This window comes from Triturus cristatus, chromosome 4_2, assembly GCF_964204655.1.
Source record: "Triturus cristatus chromosome 4_2, aTriCri1.1, whole genome shotgun sequence".
Taxonomy (NCBI): Eukaryota; Metazoa; Chordata; class Amphibia; order Caudata; family Salamandridae; genus Triturus; species Triturus cristatus.
The window spans coordinates 561,561,743-561,580,776 of NC_140586.1; the positions used below are offsets into that span (position 1 = coordinate 561,561,743).

Here is a 19,034-nt window from a genome sequence, read left to right on the forward strand (position 1 = left end):
GCACTGTTACATGGGTTACAGTCCCATCTATGCTCACGTCGCTACCCTCACACAGGGTGCGTCTTATGGGTTTCTGTCCCATTCTTATTCTACATGTGACCTCTACACAGGGGTTGTCCTTTCACGGGCTTTCACACTATGGGTCTCAGTCCCATTCACAATGCTCCTCACACTCTTGCATTGGAGTAGAGGACGGCCTTGGGTTTCAGTCCCATTGGCTGATTTTGTCTTGCTACATTGAGTTGCATTGCTGTTTTGCTTTACGCAATGTTACACTCATACTCTGATTTGTTTTGTCTTTTTGAAAATGGGGAGAGGATTAGTTATACTCTATGTATTCTACTTTGCCTCTTCTCTGTTTTCATTAGGTCCAGCTTTCCTCGTGATGTCTTCCCTATTTTCATCCTCGGTTTCTGGACTCACTTTACTTGTTGTCAACCTTTGTCTCCAGCCTTCCCTTTTTCGTATTTTCATTCTTTGTCTTCCCTGTTCAGGAGGAGATCCGTTATTTCCTCTTCTTTGTGTCTGTGTGTAGGCTGGTATCCGGTTTGCGTCATGCCTTATTCTTCCTTCCTTTCTTGCCTGCCTGGCCAGTGGGTATGCTTGGGGGTTGTCTTTGGCACGTCTGCTCTCTCTGCCTCCTTCTTTATATTTCGTTGTTGTTGAGGATGGGTTTTCGATTTTCTTACTTACGCCTTACCTTTACCTCCCTGTCTTCTTCCTTCTTTTTCCTCGCTCTACTTTGCTTGCTCTTTTCCTTGCTTTTCTCTCTGTCTCTCCATTGTTCCTTCCTTGCTATCTGTCCTTTGTTCACTCTCGTTATCTTTTATCTTATTTAGCATTTGTTCTTCTTTTGGAAGGAAAAGGGATATATGTAGTATCCTGCATTTATATTGTAAGGTATTAAACACCCTTGCTCAGCCCAGTGCCTGTGCTCTGACTCATTAGAATGTTGGAGTCTGATGATGCCTCGGAATGTTGGGACACTGAGAGTTGAAGTGACAGGCATGGGCTGAGCAGCAGACAGGCTGCTCCTGGTGGGGCTTGTTGTAAGATCTTATCTACTTGATGTTAACTACAATAAAGACTTTATGTGTTACATACCTTCCTGCGTGGACCTTCATCACTACACTACTGCAAGTTCCATCCTCATCTTCCATGTCTATATCAATGCAAGCTATCACGCTCAAGTTGGTGCTTGTTCTTAAGATGGGGAGATGTGCCTCTTAGTGCTTGCCAGTGAATCTGATATTTTGTCTCAGGATATTGCTACAGAGAGAAATTACTACTAATGTTAATGCTGACCTTTTGAATATTGCTAATGAGATTACTGCTGACCTCTGAAGTGTTGTTAAAGGTGTGCTATTAACATATTAATTAATGCAGTGAGTACTGCTATAAATATCGCTAGGTACTCTGCTGTTCTTTATTTTTTGCTGATCACTCAGCAGTTGTATCAAGAAAGATTGTAAAATGGTTTGGTCTTGTTATCAACGCATTCATATATACATTCTTCACATTGGCTCTTTCATAGTCACATGCTTGAATCATTCCCATTGCCAGGCTTAAAATCCCCAGTAACTTTAAAAGGCAGTAAATAGTGGTAAATTTGCCATAGGCCCAACAGCCATGTTGGTTCAGTAGTATAGCCACTTTATTTGAATCAAGCCAGCTTCAGCCAATGAGTTGGAAGTGCTGAGCCAATTACCTCCACGTAGAGACCATCGGAACTCAGATTTCTACTGCATGTTGTGTGTGAGGGAGTTTCCAAGAAGAGCTCTGCTCTAACCGCAGTTTGACGTTTTTGGGCTATATCTTCACATCTAGTTCATCTTCCTGGATATCACCCAGCTCTAACCTTAGCTTTTAGCAAACAGGGTTATTTTAGGGGTTTATGATGGAATTCTCTTCACACCACTTGCTCAGGGAGTTTATTTCTGATCACAAACTTGCACTGTACATGAGAAGGAGAAACTGTCTCTGTTAAATCCTTTTTAGTCTGCAGACAGAAGATTTACACTCATGATCATTATATTAACTGTCTATGCCCTTATTACAAAGATGCCAAATGTGACATCTGCAAGACCTTCTCTTTTAAGGTGCTCAAGGACAGAGAAAAGACGTTGGCTTCCTACCAGACATAGAGGATTCTCACTTCTATAGGGGATGTCCACTCACGTGGGGAATAATTAGTGAAATGTTCCCATGCACTTTTACGAATGGGACGCAAAAGAGTGAACACATTGAAAATGCTCAGCTTCTAATGTCATTAGAAATACCTGCAATCCTATAATCAAAGCAAAAGACAATGACTTCCTTATAAAATGCAGTACAAAAGGACAAATGATAGCCTGCACAAAACGTTGTATGAAAATCTAGCCCCATTGACATCCTGTTAGAAGTCCAGAAATAATTGTTCTAGACCATGGGTACCACCATCGACAAAGAAGATCCCATTGTCAATGACCATCCCATCGATCATCGCCTCACCAGCTAAGTTCATAGCCACTGCTCTGTCATTGATAACTAAGATCACACCGTCATGACAAGACCCCGGTCAATTGGAACATCAGTGACCAACTCATCCCCGTTGACGACTATCCAATCGACAGCAGTGATAGTACCATCCTCTTCGACTTCAATTACTACATCTACAACTACGTTGATGATGACAACCCCCTCATCAATGAGCATCCCACCAACGGCCCTATCGACCGTCCCATTGACAGTAACTCCTTTTCTAGCATTGACTTTTTCGCATTCACCATTGGAGGTTTCCACTCAGCCTCCAGTACATAGTCTTGACGTTGAGCTAGAAGCTATTGTCAGTGATCGTGAGCAAGTGTCAGACACAACATAAAGTCCTCCGCAGCTGGATTTAATCTGTGCCCCTGTATATGAAGAGGAGGGCTATGAAGTGGAGCAATATCAGCAGGAATATGATTGTGAACCACCAACTTTTGCATCTGAGGGACATCCAAGGGCTTATAATAAATAGTACAGCCTAAAATGTCACCAGAAAGAACCACCAATGCTACATGTACGGTTGGCATTTATGGCCGCTCTGCAGCAAATAATGGATACATTCGAAAGACTGCTCCTTAGCAATCTCATCTTCCAATGGGTCCATTGCCTGCTTCACAGTCCCCTCTATCACCAACCCTCTACCTTCTCCCACCAACAACTAGGGATATGGGAGAATATGACACATCAGATTCAGAACTGATATTGTGCTTGGGGGAAGAAGGTGAGTTTCTAGAGGAATGTACAAAAGGGCAATGAGAATCAGCAGAACAAACAACGGTAGGACTACATACTCCTGAATTGGGGGTGGAAATTGCCTATACAACCAGACCCACTCCCAGATTACATCACCTGTTTCAATTCCTTATTCAATGGGGCTGGCAAGAAATGTGATTTTTCCATGCAATCTCACGGGCAGCGGTGCTTCATATATGATTTCATAGAGCAGTCACAGAAAGCAACCATCACTATTCCAATCTTAGACTGTGGCCTGAAATTAATGCAGATGCAGTTACATTGCAGGTAGTAGTACTCTGACCAGAAAAAAAGTATAGTGTACCTCATTCCACGCTGACATGTCGTAAAGGATCACTCAAAACCTGACTCTGAAATTATGGCAGCAACTCAAAATAGATCAAAAATCTTGTTACTCCTTCAGTAGCAGGCAAGTCTCATTACGCTCAAAATGGGGTGGCAAATGTATGCAATAAAACCTAATGAAAAGTAAATTCTGTGTGATTTTACAACTGGAAAAATTTGACCCACACGGTAATTCCCATCCGTGCATTATCGTAATACTTATTAGCATGCCCTTCGAAGCATTGAGAATTTGGGTTAAAGTCTAATGGCTTGAGTTCTAATGCACTTAGGGGATCTAAATTCGAAGGAGTAATATTGGATAGAATGTTTTAAAGATGGAAATAAAAGCAGAAAGAAAACAACTTTATCTCATCAAGTGACCTCATAGTAGTTAGCGTTTGTAAATAAACTGTTTAGAGAGGAAGATATTGATACACAGGTATTAGTTCAATCAATAGAGACGGATTTGAGGCATCTGAAAGATGGACTGCCACATAATGCTTGGCCTAAACCTCCGATTCCTAGAGGAGAGTCTGACAAGCTATTCATAGACCTTAAGGATAAACAAGCCTACAATGAGAAACCATTTTTTTCACAGCACAATTACTTCTGGAGATTTAGACCACAGTGTGAGACCAGAAGAAGGTAGGTTTACAAGTTCTATGGAGATACTTTTCATGGTAATTTGACTAATTGAGTGAGTGAGTGGAACAGTTCTTAGCCGCGATAGATACCAAAACTATAAACACGTTTAGAAAGGACCAGGACAGGAAAAGAGGATCATAAGTCATGTCGATCTCACTTTTGTGGTGGTGGCCATCTCCATCAACAATTCTGGCAGACATTCCCAGTGAGCGATTAACATCAAATGGGCTCAGCAGTCAAAGATTAATATTACTATTGGCTATTCAGTCTGCAGGTTTTACTCAAAGGCTGTCAACACACTCCAGTTTCTTTCTTTGTACTTAGAAACACAGATTAAGCCATTTATTTTGTATTGGAATATGTGCTGTAGATTTGATTTTCATTTTTACCAAACTTGTTTTTTCACACATATTGTTAATATATTTTCATGCATAAAAGCAGTGCACTTCATTGAGTACTCTTATAAAACCCTTACCAATTCATGTGTCCTAATTCATATCATTGTCTCCGACTCCCACATTGTTCCTGGTCTAACTTCTTTAAAGTTATACCAGAAATGTAATTATCTACTGCACAGTTGCCCTTACTGAATTGTTTTTAGGGTGAAACAGAAATACATAATGTATGTATGAAAGGATGTGAAGTGAACAGCTTTAAGGAGTCCCCCAGCTGATATTAGAAATAGGGAACAAGATGTTGTCAAAAAGGGAATGCAAAAAACAAATATTTAGGATAATAGCTTTCTAATTTGTGATGTAAACCCAAGAAAAAGATAATTAAGCATGGGTTTATAGGGAAACCGTAACCTTCAAGCACAACAGCCGCAATCAGCAGACACGCTACATGAACAGCTGAAAACCCACAACAAGTGTTCAAATTATTGGGCATAGGATGACATAAGATGATACACATTGTTGGCTTTTGTATTTTGGATCAGCGAAAGAATTCTCAAAAGAGGTTTTTTAAATATGTTTTGAAGGGTTTTCTTTTATTAGCTAATATTACTCGGTTGGCAAAAGATGTCATTTTCAGTATGTTTTCTTTTTTATCCCAACCATAAAAAGTGTGAGTAAAAATTTGAAAACACACACTTTACGTACTATTAGGATTGTTGAGTGCCTGTGCTAAAACCATCACATATGTGTATGTTTCAGGTACGAAACGTAATTTAACAGATGAAGACTGCAGAATAAATATGTTTAAATGTAGTACACATTTTGTAGCACTGCCCCATAAAGTATTAAAAATGTTTCAGGAGGAACTACAGACTGCAAATGTAGCACAAGATCATCTTTTTAATATCCTGGGTTTCGTAAAAAAGAGGTTTGTCTTTTGACTGATAATGCCAAATCACATATGGATTTCAGAACAGCTTCTTAATTGAGGTCTGCAGTATTTTACATATTATACTTAAAGCTACAACTAAATTTGATACCTCTTTATCTGTGAAATTGAGGCTAGCAGACCATGTGTGTGTTAATGGGATCTGGGCAAATGTAATTCATAAGAATGGAGAGAAAATATTATGTAATTTGCCATTTTCAGTGATGCATGGAACCTATTTCTACCCTATTTGAAATCAATTTCTCATTGATACTCACAAATGTCCTTCTTTTTTATTTGTTGCTATTTAAATCAACATATTAAAAAAGTATAAGTTTAGTGGGGAATTTATTACTATGAGGCCCAGTGGTAACTGTATTCGAAAAGGTCACAAATTCCCTGTACTTCATAATATAATCCCTTGAAATTAATAAACCGCTGACCATATTCACAAAGATAATGCATTAGGAATGAAAGTGATGCCATGTGCCTACTTCATATTTACGTGCATGAGTGAGACTTATTTTCCAAATACTAAGTGTTAAAAATATTGGATGCTGCAGTGCATGTTGTCACAGACATTGGGTCTGTGAAATTGTTAATTATGGATTTAATTTTTACTGTATTAATTATTACTCTTGTATGTATGTTTGTGTTATTTGTATAGCGCAAGTCTAGCCAAAAGTCAGCGAGAGTGTACCGGTGAAAGACAAGTATACAGTTAATGAGGGATGGAAGAGCTAGCTGGAAACACACCACACTCAGTCAAGACAGTTTTGTAAATTGCTTGTTACATGGACATTGAATTTCCCAAGCATTAGAACAACTTAAACCTGGAAAAACATTAATGAATCTGCCTCAAATTTAAAACTATTGTTTTGTTAAATAAGTTAACGCATTTTTTAATCACTGTAATTTCCGCTACTGCTAAATGCATTGGGTAAGTAGGCAATGGGGAAAAGAGGGGGCATTTCAAAATTCCATGGCATCTGTGCTATACTTATTACCAGTATCTGTTATTGACATCCTTGAACAGTTACTCTGAAGGAAATGCCTTTAATGTTAGAGCTCAAAAGGACAGTGGCTGTTCACAGGCATTTGACTAACGGGGTGTGGGTTTCAGGGCTCAGATGTGGACTATTGATGGCCTGATTTGGCTTTCATGTGCCTGGTCTGTTGAATCCACCCCAAGTGATAAGTAAAATAAGTGCATTTTGAGACCTTGATTCAAATCTCAGGGCACAAGAGATGTAGTTAGAGAGAACTGCCACTAAATCGTCTGATCTCAGGCTGTTTGTTTCTTATAGGTTCAGAGAGACTAATCTTGGTGCGTAGGATGTTCTCAGGGCTAGACAACTTTTATCAAATAGTATTGAGCATTCACCTGAAGGGACTTGTAGGCAACCTTGAGTGTCTATTTGGGAGTAAATGGAGTGATCTGCGAGCAGCTATCATGGGTTTGTTGTGCCTTATGCCGGTAATGAGCCAAGCAACACGGGTTTGTAGTGTTTGCTTGTTGCCAAGTGGGTTCTTGGGGTGCAGTGTGTGGATATGTTTGCCAGGTGACATAACACTGCAGCCAAGTCCACAGGGTATTGCTTGTTTTGAGGGGTGTATAGTTCCTCTTGACCGTTAAAATAGGAATAATTCTCACCTTACCTTTTCGTAGTTTGTATTTTTAACATTGTAAATTTAAAAAAACTATCAAACGGAGGTCTAATAGATTAAGCTCAAAACAGTGAAATCGTTATGCTTCTGGGCATCAGTGAGGAGATATATTTAGTCAGTTTATAGTTTGAGATCTTCTTGATCAACATTTTTAAACTTCTGGGCTGGTTATGAGGGGACCGTGGATGGTTCCACATTTTCTGTTCCAGGAAAAATGAAAGGTAGAATATCAAATGAATGCAAAACAAATCACAAAGAAATAATAAATCACATACATAGGTTATTTGTTAATTTTGAGATTCCTTACTGGTAACCACGATGATTTAAATAATATAGTGGGTTGATGAGATTCTAAATATCAAAGATTTGACTAGATGCACATGTGTCAACTTGCCTTTCTGTGTGTTCCTTCTTCAGTTCCGAGTGATCACCTACTATTGTAGCATTGTATCTCCTTTTTGAGTGTGATAAACTCCTTATTTGGTTGGCCCTTTTAACTTTACGCTGAAGACACACAAATGTTCTTTTCTGTCCATCCTCAGTCATAACTATAAATCCAGATCCCCAGTTGTCCAATAAACCACTCATCACTGGATGGCCATGAATGCCCTCTAGTTCCCAGCACCTCTCATCATCTTCCTCCATGTTAACTCCCTTTTGCCGCCTCAGCTTTAAAACCGCGAGTGCTTTAGTTTTTAGTTTTTAAACACTTTTATTATCTACATGAGCGCCTCAGAAGCACAGTATAATTTCCTCAGCATCAGAAAAATCTTTCCTCATTTTTCATGTAGTATTCCAAAAAGCTCATAAATGCACGTGTCAAGACCAAATTGAACCTTTGCCACAGCTTTCTCATAGATCTCCCCATATGTGCTCTCTCTCATCGACAAAGTTAGCAACTTTACCAACCGAGTAGCGTTCGCCCTCCTAAACAGTGAACCCCCTTAGGTGTTTTTCTTTATGGCCTCAGAACCACCCAAATATAGGAATCAACCTAATCTATTTGCTTATGTTGATGTCTAAATTAGGTCTTTACATCCCATCTAAATAATCAATGTTTGGTGTTTCTGGTCTTCAGTGCTTTTCAATTCTTTCTAAACGTATGTACTTTAAAACAAAACAAATACATGGGGTAAATAACTGAACGGGGAAAATAACTGTGAATGGGGAAAATAAGTGTAAACTTGTTTCGTCTGTTTCATAGGGATATTCATTGACAGCAACATTTAAATTACATTATAGTTTCGACTTGATATATAACATATAAGGTAACCATTAATGAAGTGTGAGTAATTGTGAGCTTTTTGTTTAAATTGGATAATTAAAAGTAAAAGTTCATAATGATGTGTTACATTTTCACAGCAATGTGAGAAACCAATTTATGCACATGTGAACCGGTTGGCCTGGCATAAAAATGTTCTGTCTTTTGATAGGTAAGCTACTTGGCGACCCCTAATCTTTGTTAATGAGAGGTTTAATGATGAATACTTAGAGTGCAATAGAAGCTGTTGCTATACACTTGCAAGTACCTAATTAGTAAATATAAAATGACACATAGAACTTTAGGTTGTGTATAAAAAGTAGAATTAATATAATGAAATGTACAAGTCAGATAAATACTCTCATGGAGAAGACTGCGAAATACGTTTGATATGTGGACACACATGATATGCAGAGCATGATTAGCTAGATACCTGATGCCAGTAAAATAGTTCTACAGTAGAGTTTTAGAACTCTTCTTCTCTTAGATCAAGTTATACAACTGTGACAAGAATATCTGAATGTTACCCCTTAAGTTGTCACACTAGATTGCTTTATTGTGTTTGATTGAGGTAACACATAAAGCTAGAGCCATATGCGTGGTTGCGTTAGTCTTAAGCTATAGGCGGACATTGTGCCATGTGTGTTTTTGACATTTTGCCACCTGCACTGCAGCGCCCAATTAAACAGTGCTGCAGTGAGAGAAGGAGAAATGCCCATGAGCAGAAAAGCAGGGGGACTTTAAAAAAAGATACAGCAATCATAGTGTCTGCCCTGTGGTGAAATGTCTGGAAACATCTTGAGATCTATTGTGGCCTTGATTTAAGAAAATCCAAAGAACCCTGTTGTTTCTGGAGCCTTATAAAAGGATTTAATGTAAGGAAAAATACACAATGGCGAATGATCATTGAGAAAGGATTCTGTGATTAAGCGTTTAGGGTAATTTAACTAAAGCAGATGGACTGGATTCTCCTTATACATATGGTGGTGTGTGCTATGTCATGCTTATGAATGAAATATTCTAGTAGCAAGAGCAGGGAGAGCATTTGTCTCAGCCTGCAAGGTTACTTTTTTTTTTGATTCCTCTACACCCTCCTTGTCTGTATTGGGCAGGCGTAGGAGTCTTTAAACAACATGAATGTCCCAGATAATAACGTATTGTTTTTGCAATTGAGTGTTTTCTATACATTATATATTTTTAACAATTAATTTTTGCCAGTTATATCAGAGAGTAAATCATGTTCGTTTAGAACAGCCACTGGTGCAGGTCTCAACCTGTATGGTTTCACAAGTTCTTAATTGTTTGCTAACAGCACTGCGGTCTGTTGCCCCTTCCATCATCGCTGAAATATGAGCCTTACATTTCTTGTGAATATTTTTGAATTGTGTTAGCTCTGAAACCCTTTGTACCTGTTGCGTCATTCAATTCTCACTTTCATTAAAAAAAAAAAAGTGATTTTTGTGATCTTACAATATTTTTAATCTCTTTTCAAGCTAAAGTAATCCATGGATCTGCCAGGAACCTTTAGTCCTTTTGTTATTATTCTGTTTGTTTTTTCAATTTGGTTGATTTCTGTGGGTTCACTGGATATGTATATTTTTACTTTGTCAATTATCTTGATTTTATTTATTTAGACAGTGATATATTTTAGTTTAAATTATAAATATGTATTTCACTTTACATGTACTATTTTAAAGGCTTAAATTAAGAGTAAAAAAACACATCTTTCAAATTTCAACCTCTTGTGATTTCTGTCCCACCTCCTGCAAATGTGTCACCATTTGTTAGCTGGATTTTTATCTGATTTCTTTTGTTTTTTGTAATTCTTTTTATTAAACAGTTTCGACATGAATCACATCAATTAATTACGAGCATGCGACTTCACCATTCCATATGCCCAATCATTCACATCACAAAACAGGTCAAAATTATTGCATTGGCTAAATCAAGGGGTTTCAAGAGTTTCAGTATTGGACCGGTGTGAAGGCGGAACACAGACATCACCTCTGTAGTGATTCCATGCTCCCCACAACCTGCTCCAATTCCTGGGGGCACCCTCTGGCCACGTAGACAGACTTTTCCCCAAACATGCACCAGTCTAAGTCTTCTTCCCACTTTCTCAATTGGGGCGGCTGGCTTGCTCCCCACTGTTGTGCTATGTTCCGTTTCGCAATCATGTACGCTAGGGTTGCTCACTGTGTAGTGTATGTGTTGAGATCTGTAGGCTCCCAAATATTTAGTATACACCTTTGAGCCTCAGGCTGTATGCCCACATTCAGGACTTCTCGCAGTGCGCGGTGTACGTCTTGCCAGTAAGATTGTATACGTCGGCAGTTCCACACGATGTGGATGAACGTCCCTGTTTCACCACACCTTCTTCTTCACTCTCCACCTTACCCATTCGTACCAAGCAAGGCCCTGTGATGTAGATCCTATGCAATATTTTGAGCTGCACCAGCCTCAACCTGGCCTGGATAGCAACCTCCCGTGGGGAGGAAACTGCCCCTTGCCATTCCTAGTCATCGTGTTTTAAGCCATCACTAACCCATTTCTCTTTGAGGGCTTGTAGTGGGTCTGCCATGTTATTAATCAACTTTCTATAAATAAGAGAAATGGTCTTCTCTGGGAGATGTCCATCCAGCAATCTATCCTCCAGGGGGGAGGCTTCCTGGAGTGTTGTATTGCCGGGCACATGGGTGAGCAAGCATGCCGTACTTGGAGATACCGATAATACTCGGTGTCTGCCAATTTATCTGATTTCTTAATAGTGTTCCACTTTTCCTCAGAACAATCTTTCCTAAGGGGCAGATAGCAGTATTACATTGGCTGAAACCAAGAGAATTGCACCTAAATGGTTGGTGGAGTGAAATTTTACAGTGTGCGATGGTGGAGGAAAGCCACAAAAAACTCACATAACCGCATGAATGCTAACCAAAGTCTTAACAAACTGGATAATGATGGTTGAGCAACTATTGAATCTTTTGGCCACAAGACCATCGTATAAGGGTTACTAGTATTGAAACGTTGGGTTAACCGACTTACGAATGGAACAAAAATTGTAAGAAAAAGCAAAATAGCTGAAGCACAGAGGGCAAAATTGAAATTTGGAGATTATAGCTAGGTTTAATGGACCAGCTAGAGAACTACTACCTAGGTTCACAGATCGGGTCAACTCAGCGTTGTTAAGGGGTAGAGTACCTGATTGATACATCGTTAATAGAAGGCAATGTATGGAAGACAGTACAGAAGAAGAGGAATGAAAGCATTCTCCTGGGTGATGATGCAGAGTTGCCTTTGTTGCTAAAAATGATTGTAGAATGTACTGTAAGCCGCATGTAGGACCTTGACCTAGCGTTTCATGAAAATACTCGAGACTAATGGGGAACATTGTAGGAACACCAAAAATGCTTTTTGCATTGTATTGTTATATATTTTACCTTGTGCCTGCAATAACAAAAACGGCACATAGAGTATTTTCATCTTCTTGTGCACCCAAAAAGTATACAAACTTATGCAAATTGGTAAGAAATATTAACCTTACTTGTGGTAAACCAACTGTGAAACATCTTTCATCCTGAATTTATCTGGGTGGGCTACAACATATTTCACCCATTGGAGCATTTCAGTGTTGCTGCAATGTCCGTTGACCAATCCAACACAATGACGCCTTCTTGTGTTGACAATCAATACCAGTGTGGATTTACAACCAGATTATATTTGCTGGATAGTATTTTCACTCTGCTAAATTGAACAGTCTCAGAACAGGTATCTTGTTACGCTTATATAAATGTTGCTGAGATCGTCCAAACGATCCAACCCCCTCATTTCAATCACATTTGCTAATATGCTAATTTGATATTAATATCTGTTTCACAGAGGTTAAAGTACTTGTTAAAAACCACGCTGTTTAAAGCGGTTTTGGAGTCGTTTGTCATTTAGTTTGAATTATGTGTGAAACAAATTCAGCTCCTGTTCACATGCCTTCACGAAGTCTTGTCTTTTAAAACTTTCACCTCCCTCAAACCAACCTAAGGGTGTCATGCGAAAGGATTATAACAAAATCAGTATTTCCTTTCTGAATACGCTTGGGTGTGATTAATAGAGCATAACCCAGAGAACTAGGTGAGATTTTAAAAGCACACACACTATTTGATTATATCATACTCGTGGGAGGTAACTTATGGTGATGAGATATTGCCTTTCTTTACAAGGAAACCAGTGGAGAGACTTAAGAGCTACCCAGGCAAAGGAACAACATTAAGCAGGTTTACTACCCAGCATACTTAAAGCATGCAAAGTGGCTAGAGAGTCGGAATATACTAGGTGGTCTGTGGCTGCATACTACTAGAAGATGAGGGCTGGTTTTCTCTTTGTAGTCACTTACTAACTTTGCTCTGCGTAAATGTGCCAGATTTTTGGAGGTCTATAAGATATTTTGACAGTCTGTGAGGAGTGTATAGAGCAGTTGAAGCTGGCAGTCATCTGAGAGATGTGTGTCTAAGCAAATGTCTTCATTAGCTCACCCATAAAGTTTGAATTATTGCCACCTGTTAGGCTTTGGAGATTGATGAATTAACTGTAATGTTTTAACTTGGGCCCCCTTTCAGTGCTCATCAGTGGTAGGGGAGGGTCTGAATAGACAGACTAATGCTAATTGGCAGTTGCAAAATATCAATGTGTCCTGTAAGCACAATAGCAGGGTTGAAAAGACGTGGGTCCAAGCAAATCTCCACATAAGCCCACCTTTCGGCTCACCAGGCTGCCAGAATGCAATGCTGATGAAAGGAAAAGAAGTGACCAAGCCGAGTGCAGGCGAAACAAGCCGCTTCATGATTGGCTAATAATTTACAACTAAAACAAACTTTGCTCCTTAAAAGTGGCATCCTAGAAACAGCAAGGTGGGGCTCTCTGACCAGCACTTAGGGTGTTGACATCAGGTTTTGAGACTGGAGTTGTGTAGCAAGGAACAGTCGCATTGCTTCAGAATGAATAAAAAGACTCAACAAGAGACCACCGTGATTTTCTTTTGTAAAGGGGTGGGGGGCAGAGAGGGATTATAGTGGAATTTTAATATAATTGCTAATTGGTTAAGATCAGGGGTCGTGCTGTCTGTTTTTGGATGGTGGTTGCTACATTTAAAAAGTGTGCAATTTGCCACCAGTTAGACTTTGGAGATTGAAGAATTAACTGGGATGTTATAACATGGGAACCCCTTTCAGTGGTCATCAGTTGTATGGGAGGGGCTGAAGGGAGACTAATGCATGCTGTACTCCAATGTTAGTCGGGTACCCTTCTTGCTGTTTACCAGTCACCACAAGGAGGCTCTCGGCAGTTCTATAATACCAACGTCTCCTAGAAGCACAGTAGCAGGGTTGGAAAGTCCCCAGCTCATGATGGTATTCCATTTTATGAACAACCATGCTTGCTTCATACGAAACATGGATGGTAGGAATATCATTAAGACATGCACAATTACACACTTGACTGACCTTGCTAAATGTCCTTGTTCTTCAGTGGGAGACAGGTTCTTAGACAGATTTTAACATAAGGGTGTAAAAGACAATACTGCTTTTTGTGTTGATGAATTTTGCAATGAAAACGTAGACCAGTTATTTAAACCCAAATCCATTGTGAGATGAGTCGGGCATTTCTATGCCTTGGCAACTGAATATGGATGTGAAATTTGATGACAACCGAATAATGGGATTTCTATGTTTCATTTCAGACATTATAAAAGCGAAATTGAAGAGCGAGATCTGGAACTTGATGATCTGAAACAGACACTAAAAGAGAGAAATTGGGAGCTGAAGCAAAGAGCAGCTCAGGTTGAAAATATTTTTTAAATGTAGAATTGAAAATCTATAACGTTTACCAAACGCAGAAGTTAAATTGTTTTCCAGAATAACACATTTTGACAATGGGTTTGTTGCATTTTATATGTATTTTTTGTAAGTTCAAGGTCAATGTTTTCATTAAATATGTTTAACATGGGAAATTTCAAATTATTCTTCGAAATGGTTACCTGCACACCTCTTTTTATCCCAATATCTCCTTTTCATGAAACCGATGAAGTAACTAAGAGCCCCATTAGAAAATAAGTATATTGCGATTACGAAATAGTGATTTTTACGGAATTGCCATTTGGTAATCCCAAAATGCTATGTATGTAGGAATCGCCAAAGATTTTGCAGTGCCTTAATATTTCATTATAGCGATTCTGTAAATAGCGAATCGCTATTAGGTAATATTACTCCGTTCGTTCCTATGAGCCTTTCGGACCATAGGTGGGAATGGTTTTGCACTGGCTAATTTGCGATTACCTAAATGGTAATCACAAATTAGCTAAAGCAAAGCCAAGGCTGCCCGGGGGCCTAATACCACCCTGAAGCACCACGAAAAACGAAAATGTGCACTTGTAAAGCACACACATGCCCTAGAGGCATGTGTGTGCTACATGGCACTTTGAAAAATGCAGTTTTCTGCATTTTTCAAACTTTGTACATGGTAATAGCGTTTCCTAAAAGCACAGTTAGCATTTAGAAAAAGCTTCTTACATGTGCATTAGGGATTCACAAATTGCGATTCCCTGTTTGCATTCCCAATTTAGGTAATCGCTAAAAATTGCGATTATCTAAATTGCTAATCACAAAGCCTTTCATACAATCAGAAAGGTAATTTTGCATTGTCAAATGGGCGAATTTAACGATTTGCACCGTTTGCGAATGCAAAATACTTTGCTACATGTGGCCCTAAATGAGGTATCACTATAAAATGGTGTTATGGGATTTTGTTAACTATGATCAGCATGCCAGTGTGTTTCAATAATCATTTGTTGTTAATGGTGCTTATTTTCGGTGTATAATTGGGGCTGTATGACTTGTTGAATTGCAGTGGGGCAAACTAATTGTTTTCAATTAAAAATGTGATTGCTGTCAAATGGTCAGGATTTCAGAACAGTCTGAAAAATGACAGCTTCAAAGTATAAGTACTTTTACATTGAAGATTATCTGCTCGAGGCAGACATGATACTGTTTCAACCTTTCCGCTAACCTATTTCAACTTTTAACTTAGTTTTGTTAATTATGTTTGAAAAATGCTAGGTTTACCTGATCAAGATTTCTAAAAATGTGAATTTTTACCAACCAATCCTAGCTATAAATGAACCTCTAGTGACATTTTCAACTTTGGAAGAGGTGAGCTTCACAAGTTAAAATAAAATACTGAAAGTTCATCAAAAGATTTTTAATTTGCAGTCCTACTAAAAATCTGCAGATTCGAAGCTAAAAAAAGTTTTAAAAAAATGCATTTATGAGGCATTGAAATAGCTTAGAAAAAGCAAAGAATACCCTACATAGATCAAAAATGCTTGTAATTTGCTTTAAAAATAATGTCTGCAGGTTAAATTAGTGGATTTTCAAAGCCATTGAATGCTAAAACATACACTGGATACAACTTGGTTCCTATTGAGATATGATTAAAGGGGTGCGTCAGTTTCAAAATATTTGGTTTGAATCTGAATGTGACACTAGTATAGCTTTGCAAACCGACAAACGTAAGAGTATCCCTCTGCCTAATAAGGAACGGGGTTGGGGAGGTGCACCACGACTAAATACCACCTCAGTGAGATGAGGGTAATAGGAAAAGTAATCCTTTTTAGGTCTTTTTAACCCGCCTTTCTTCTTCCCTCTTCTCCATTGGCTTGCCTCTTAAATGCTGGTCAGCCATTGGAGAAGAGCTTTGTCTCTCCAAACAAGCCCCGTCTTTTTCCGATTCGGGGGTGTGTTTTTTCACTTCTTTCGCTTTTTTGAAGCCCCGCCCCTTTCCGCCCCTTTTACACTTGGTGGGCGTGTCTTTTTTTTTTTTCTAGCGTTGGAAGATTCGTCCATTTTGTGCGCGGTCGGAGCGGACGTGGGGTCGCCTCTTCCTTGCTGCTGGATCGGCGTTTCAAGTCCGGTGAGTACAAGCGTTAAGGTAACAATGTTGTTCCTGCTTGCATTTCACATGGTTCGCGGGCGGCAGAGAAGTAACAGGACTCTCTTTTCCTTCTTAGAGAAGAAAATACAGTGTCTGCTTCTGCTCTGACGTGATGCCTTCTGTGCTGCAGCGGTTTTGCTGGTTGGCAGGGGTTCAGCTCTTCTATTTACGACTAAACTGATTTTTTTTAATGCGGTTTTTCCATCCGCCTTGTGTGGCTTTTCTCTGGTGCCCTATTATTCTTGAGAGAGTGATGTAAACTGGGAGACAGTTCTGCTGTCCATAACAGTTGTAACCGCTCCACAACCTGAGGGATAGCGCTGCTGTACCGGTGCGAGTTAGTGGACCTTTGCAATCTGTTCTCAGTTGTGATTCTGGAGGTTTTTTGCAGCTCGAGCGAGCCTGTTGTGTGTGAGTTAAAAGGCACAGTGAAACCTGGGGCGCCGGTTCGTTGTTAAGGTTATGAGCCTTTGACTGTTGTAACTGGAAGCTTGACCCTTGACCCCAGTGTTGACACACCGTTGAGCAGGTCTGCTGAGATGGGAGCTCACCCTGGTGTGGGTTTAAACAGGTGTAAACGGAGGGCTCTGCCGGATCTGTGTACCGCGAGCGATAGCTCTACTGTCTCAAGAGTGAGTCCACCAGAGCTGCATCAGTGCACTCTCATACAGGGCTACGGGCAACACATGGATCTTCAGAAACAGCACACAGCGCCAAGACGCCGTGACTCTGGCCGGCACTGCCCTTTAGAGATGCGCAGGTGCCCCAGGTCCACGCACAAAGTGCTGCTCCTTTGCACTCTGAGACTTGTAGTCCTGTTTTATACTGGATTAAACAAGACTACAAGTCCCAGAATTCAAAGTAAAAACCTGGCCTGGATCAGCACATCACAAATGAACATGGGAAATGTGGCCGGGCTGCAGATGTCATCTGACAATGTGTGTAACCTGAGGGATATCTCTGCTGTTGTCCTGTTTGTAGGCAGGATGTTTGCATGTTGTACACCCGGCAGGGCTGGGTTAGCCTTTAATCCCTCCGCAGGAAGGGAGATAAGGGGACTGAGAGCAGCGAGCCCAGAGTTTAATATTCCGCCTGGACTCCTGCTCCTGGGAGCTCAATCCTAATCCCAGGTGAGCTGCAGCATTGCTGCGCTTTCACTCTTGTGTAATGATCAACTAATCCAGCGTGATGAAGCCAGGATTGAGTTACTAATCCTGCCGGGTCACAGTACTGGAGGTGTGCGTTTACACTGCCAGCACCGGGCTTGAACGAGAAGGGGGCGGGGCACGCCATGCTTCCAGCCCTGAGGTTCCATTAGAGGCCTCCTGGGAGTTGTAGTCTTGGCTCGCCTCCGTGGAGGCGATGCAGCACTGTGCACCGTGTACATTTCTTGCTCTGCGTCCAGGGATGTGGTCTTTTTACCATACTGCTAACGTTTTGTAAGGATATCAGCAATGGGCATTGAAATGGGACCATTCAAGGCCCCTTTCAGGCAAAAGCACTCACTGATTTCTGAATAGTGAATGTAAAAGCGTTAAGGGAACAATGTTGTTCCTGCTTGCATTTCACATGGTTTGCTAAATTTTGCATTCCCCTATGAGTGTTTGCTTTTTCCAGGATGAAGTTACTTTTTTTTTGTAGGCCGCATATTGCTCTTGTCTATTGCGTCATTTAAATTGAGCCTCATCCAGGTGTTTATAGCCGGCAGCAATTGGGTTGTAGTTGAAGGCAGTGTGAGTTTTTCTCAGTGGGACAGTATGGTGTTCAGTGGGGGAGACGATGTGGCACTATGGCCAGAGCTGCTGAATTTGGAACTGGGAACCAGGTTCAGCCTTAATAACCAGTCCACCAGACGACTCTCCTGAGAGAGCACAATCCCATGCTAGACCTTAGAAGGCTTCGCAAGATCTTAGAAGCGCTGGTGTCTTAGCACCAGCAGGTGGACCCTAGCACTGGCAAGTCTGGGTTAACCTTCAAGGTTTGTCCACCACAATCCATACTGAAGTTCGCCTCCAGTCTTGCTAGCAGGCCTATGAAGCAGCACAGCCAAGAACAACAGTGACTCTGTCACTGAGGTCACAGGACCCTTGAGAAGGGCCAGCTCTAGGGCAGTGCAACCGGTGTGACCGGGCGCTGACTTTGGGTGGAGACATTATGTTTGCAAGTAAATTAAGGTTTTAAAAGCGCTTGCTGCCTCCTTCCTGGCCTCCAGCAATTTTCGGCAACAATAAAAATGTCATGATGACTCTGGTGTTTAATGTTCTTCCTAGAGAGAGATCGGAGTTTTGTCTAGTGGAAGTTTTGACTCCTGGAAAGGTAGCACATAGGGTTAATGTGCCTGCAGCAAAGAACATGTACCATACAAATCACAAAGTGCACATAATGTAAATAGGTCAGTGGGCTACTGCGTGTGTGTGTGTAGGTGGCTCTGTGGGTGGCTCTATTTGTGTGTGGGTTGCTCTATGTGCGTGGCTCTGTGGGTGGCTCTGTGTGTGTGGGTGGCTTTGTGTGGGTGCAAATGCAATAGGTCTCGCATTTGAGAGTGATTAAGCTATTGACA

General features: G+C 40.4%; 1 protein-coding gene across 3 annotated transcripts in view; it reads left to right on the plus strand.

Moving 5' to 3' along the window:
* The window catches only part of CCDC18 (coiled-coil domain containing 18), a 1,105,805-nt gene that overhangs the window by 734,874 nt on the left and 351,897 nt on the right, over positions 1 to 19,034 (plus strand). For all 3 annotated transcript variants that reach the window (XM_085602201.1, XM_085602202.1, XM_085602203.1), the window contains one exon: positions 14,226 to 14,325. In XM_085602201.1, the coding sequence (XP_085458327.1) occupies positions 14,226 to 14,325 (100 nt within the window). The remainder of the gene's footprint in view (positions 1 to 14,225; positions 14,326 to 19,034) is intronic.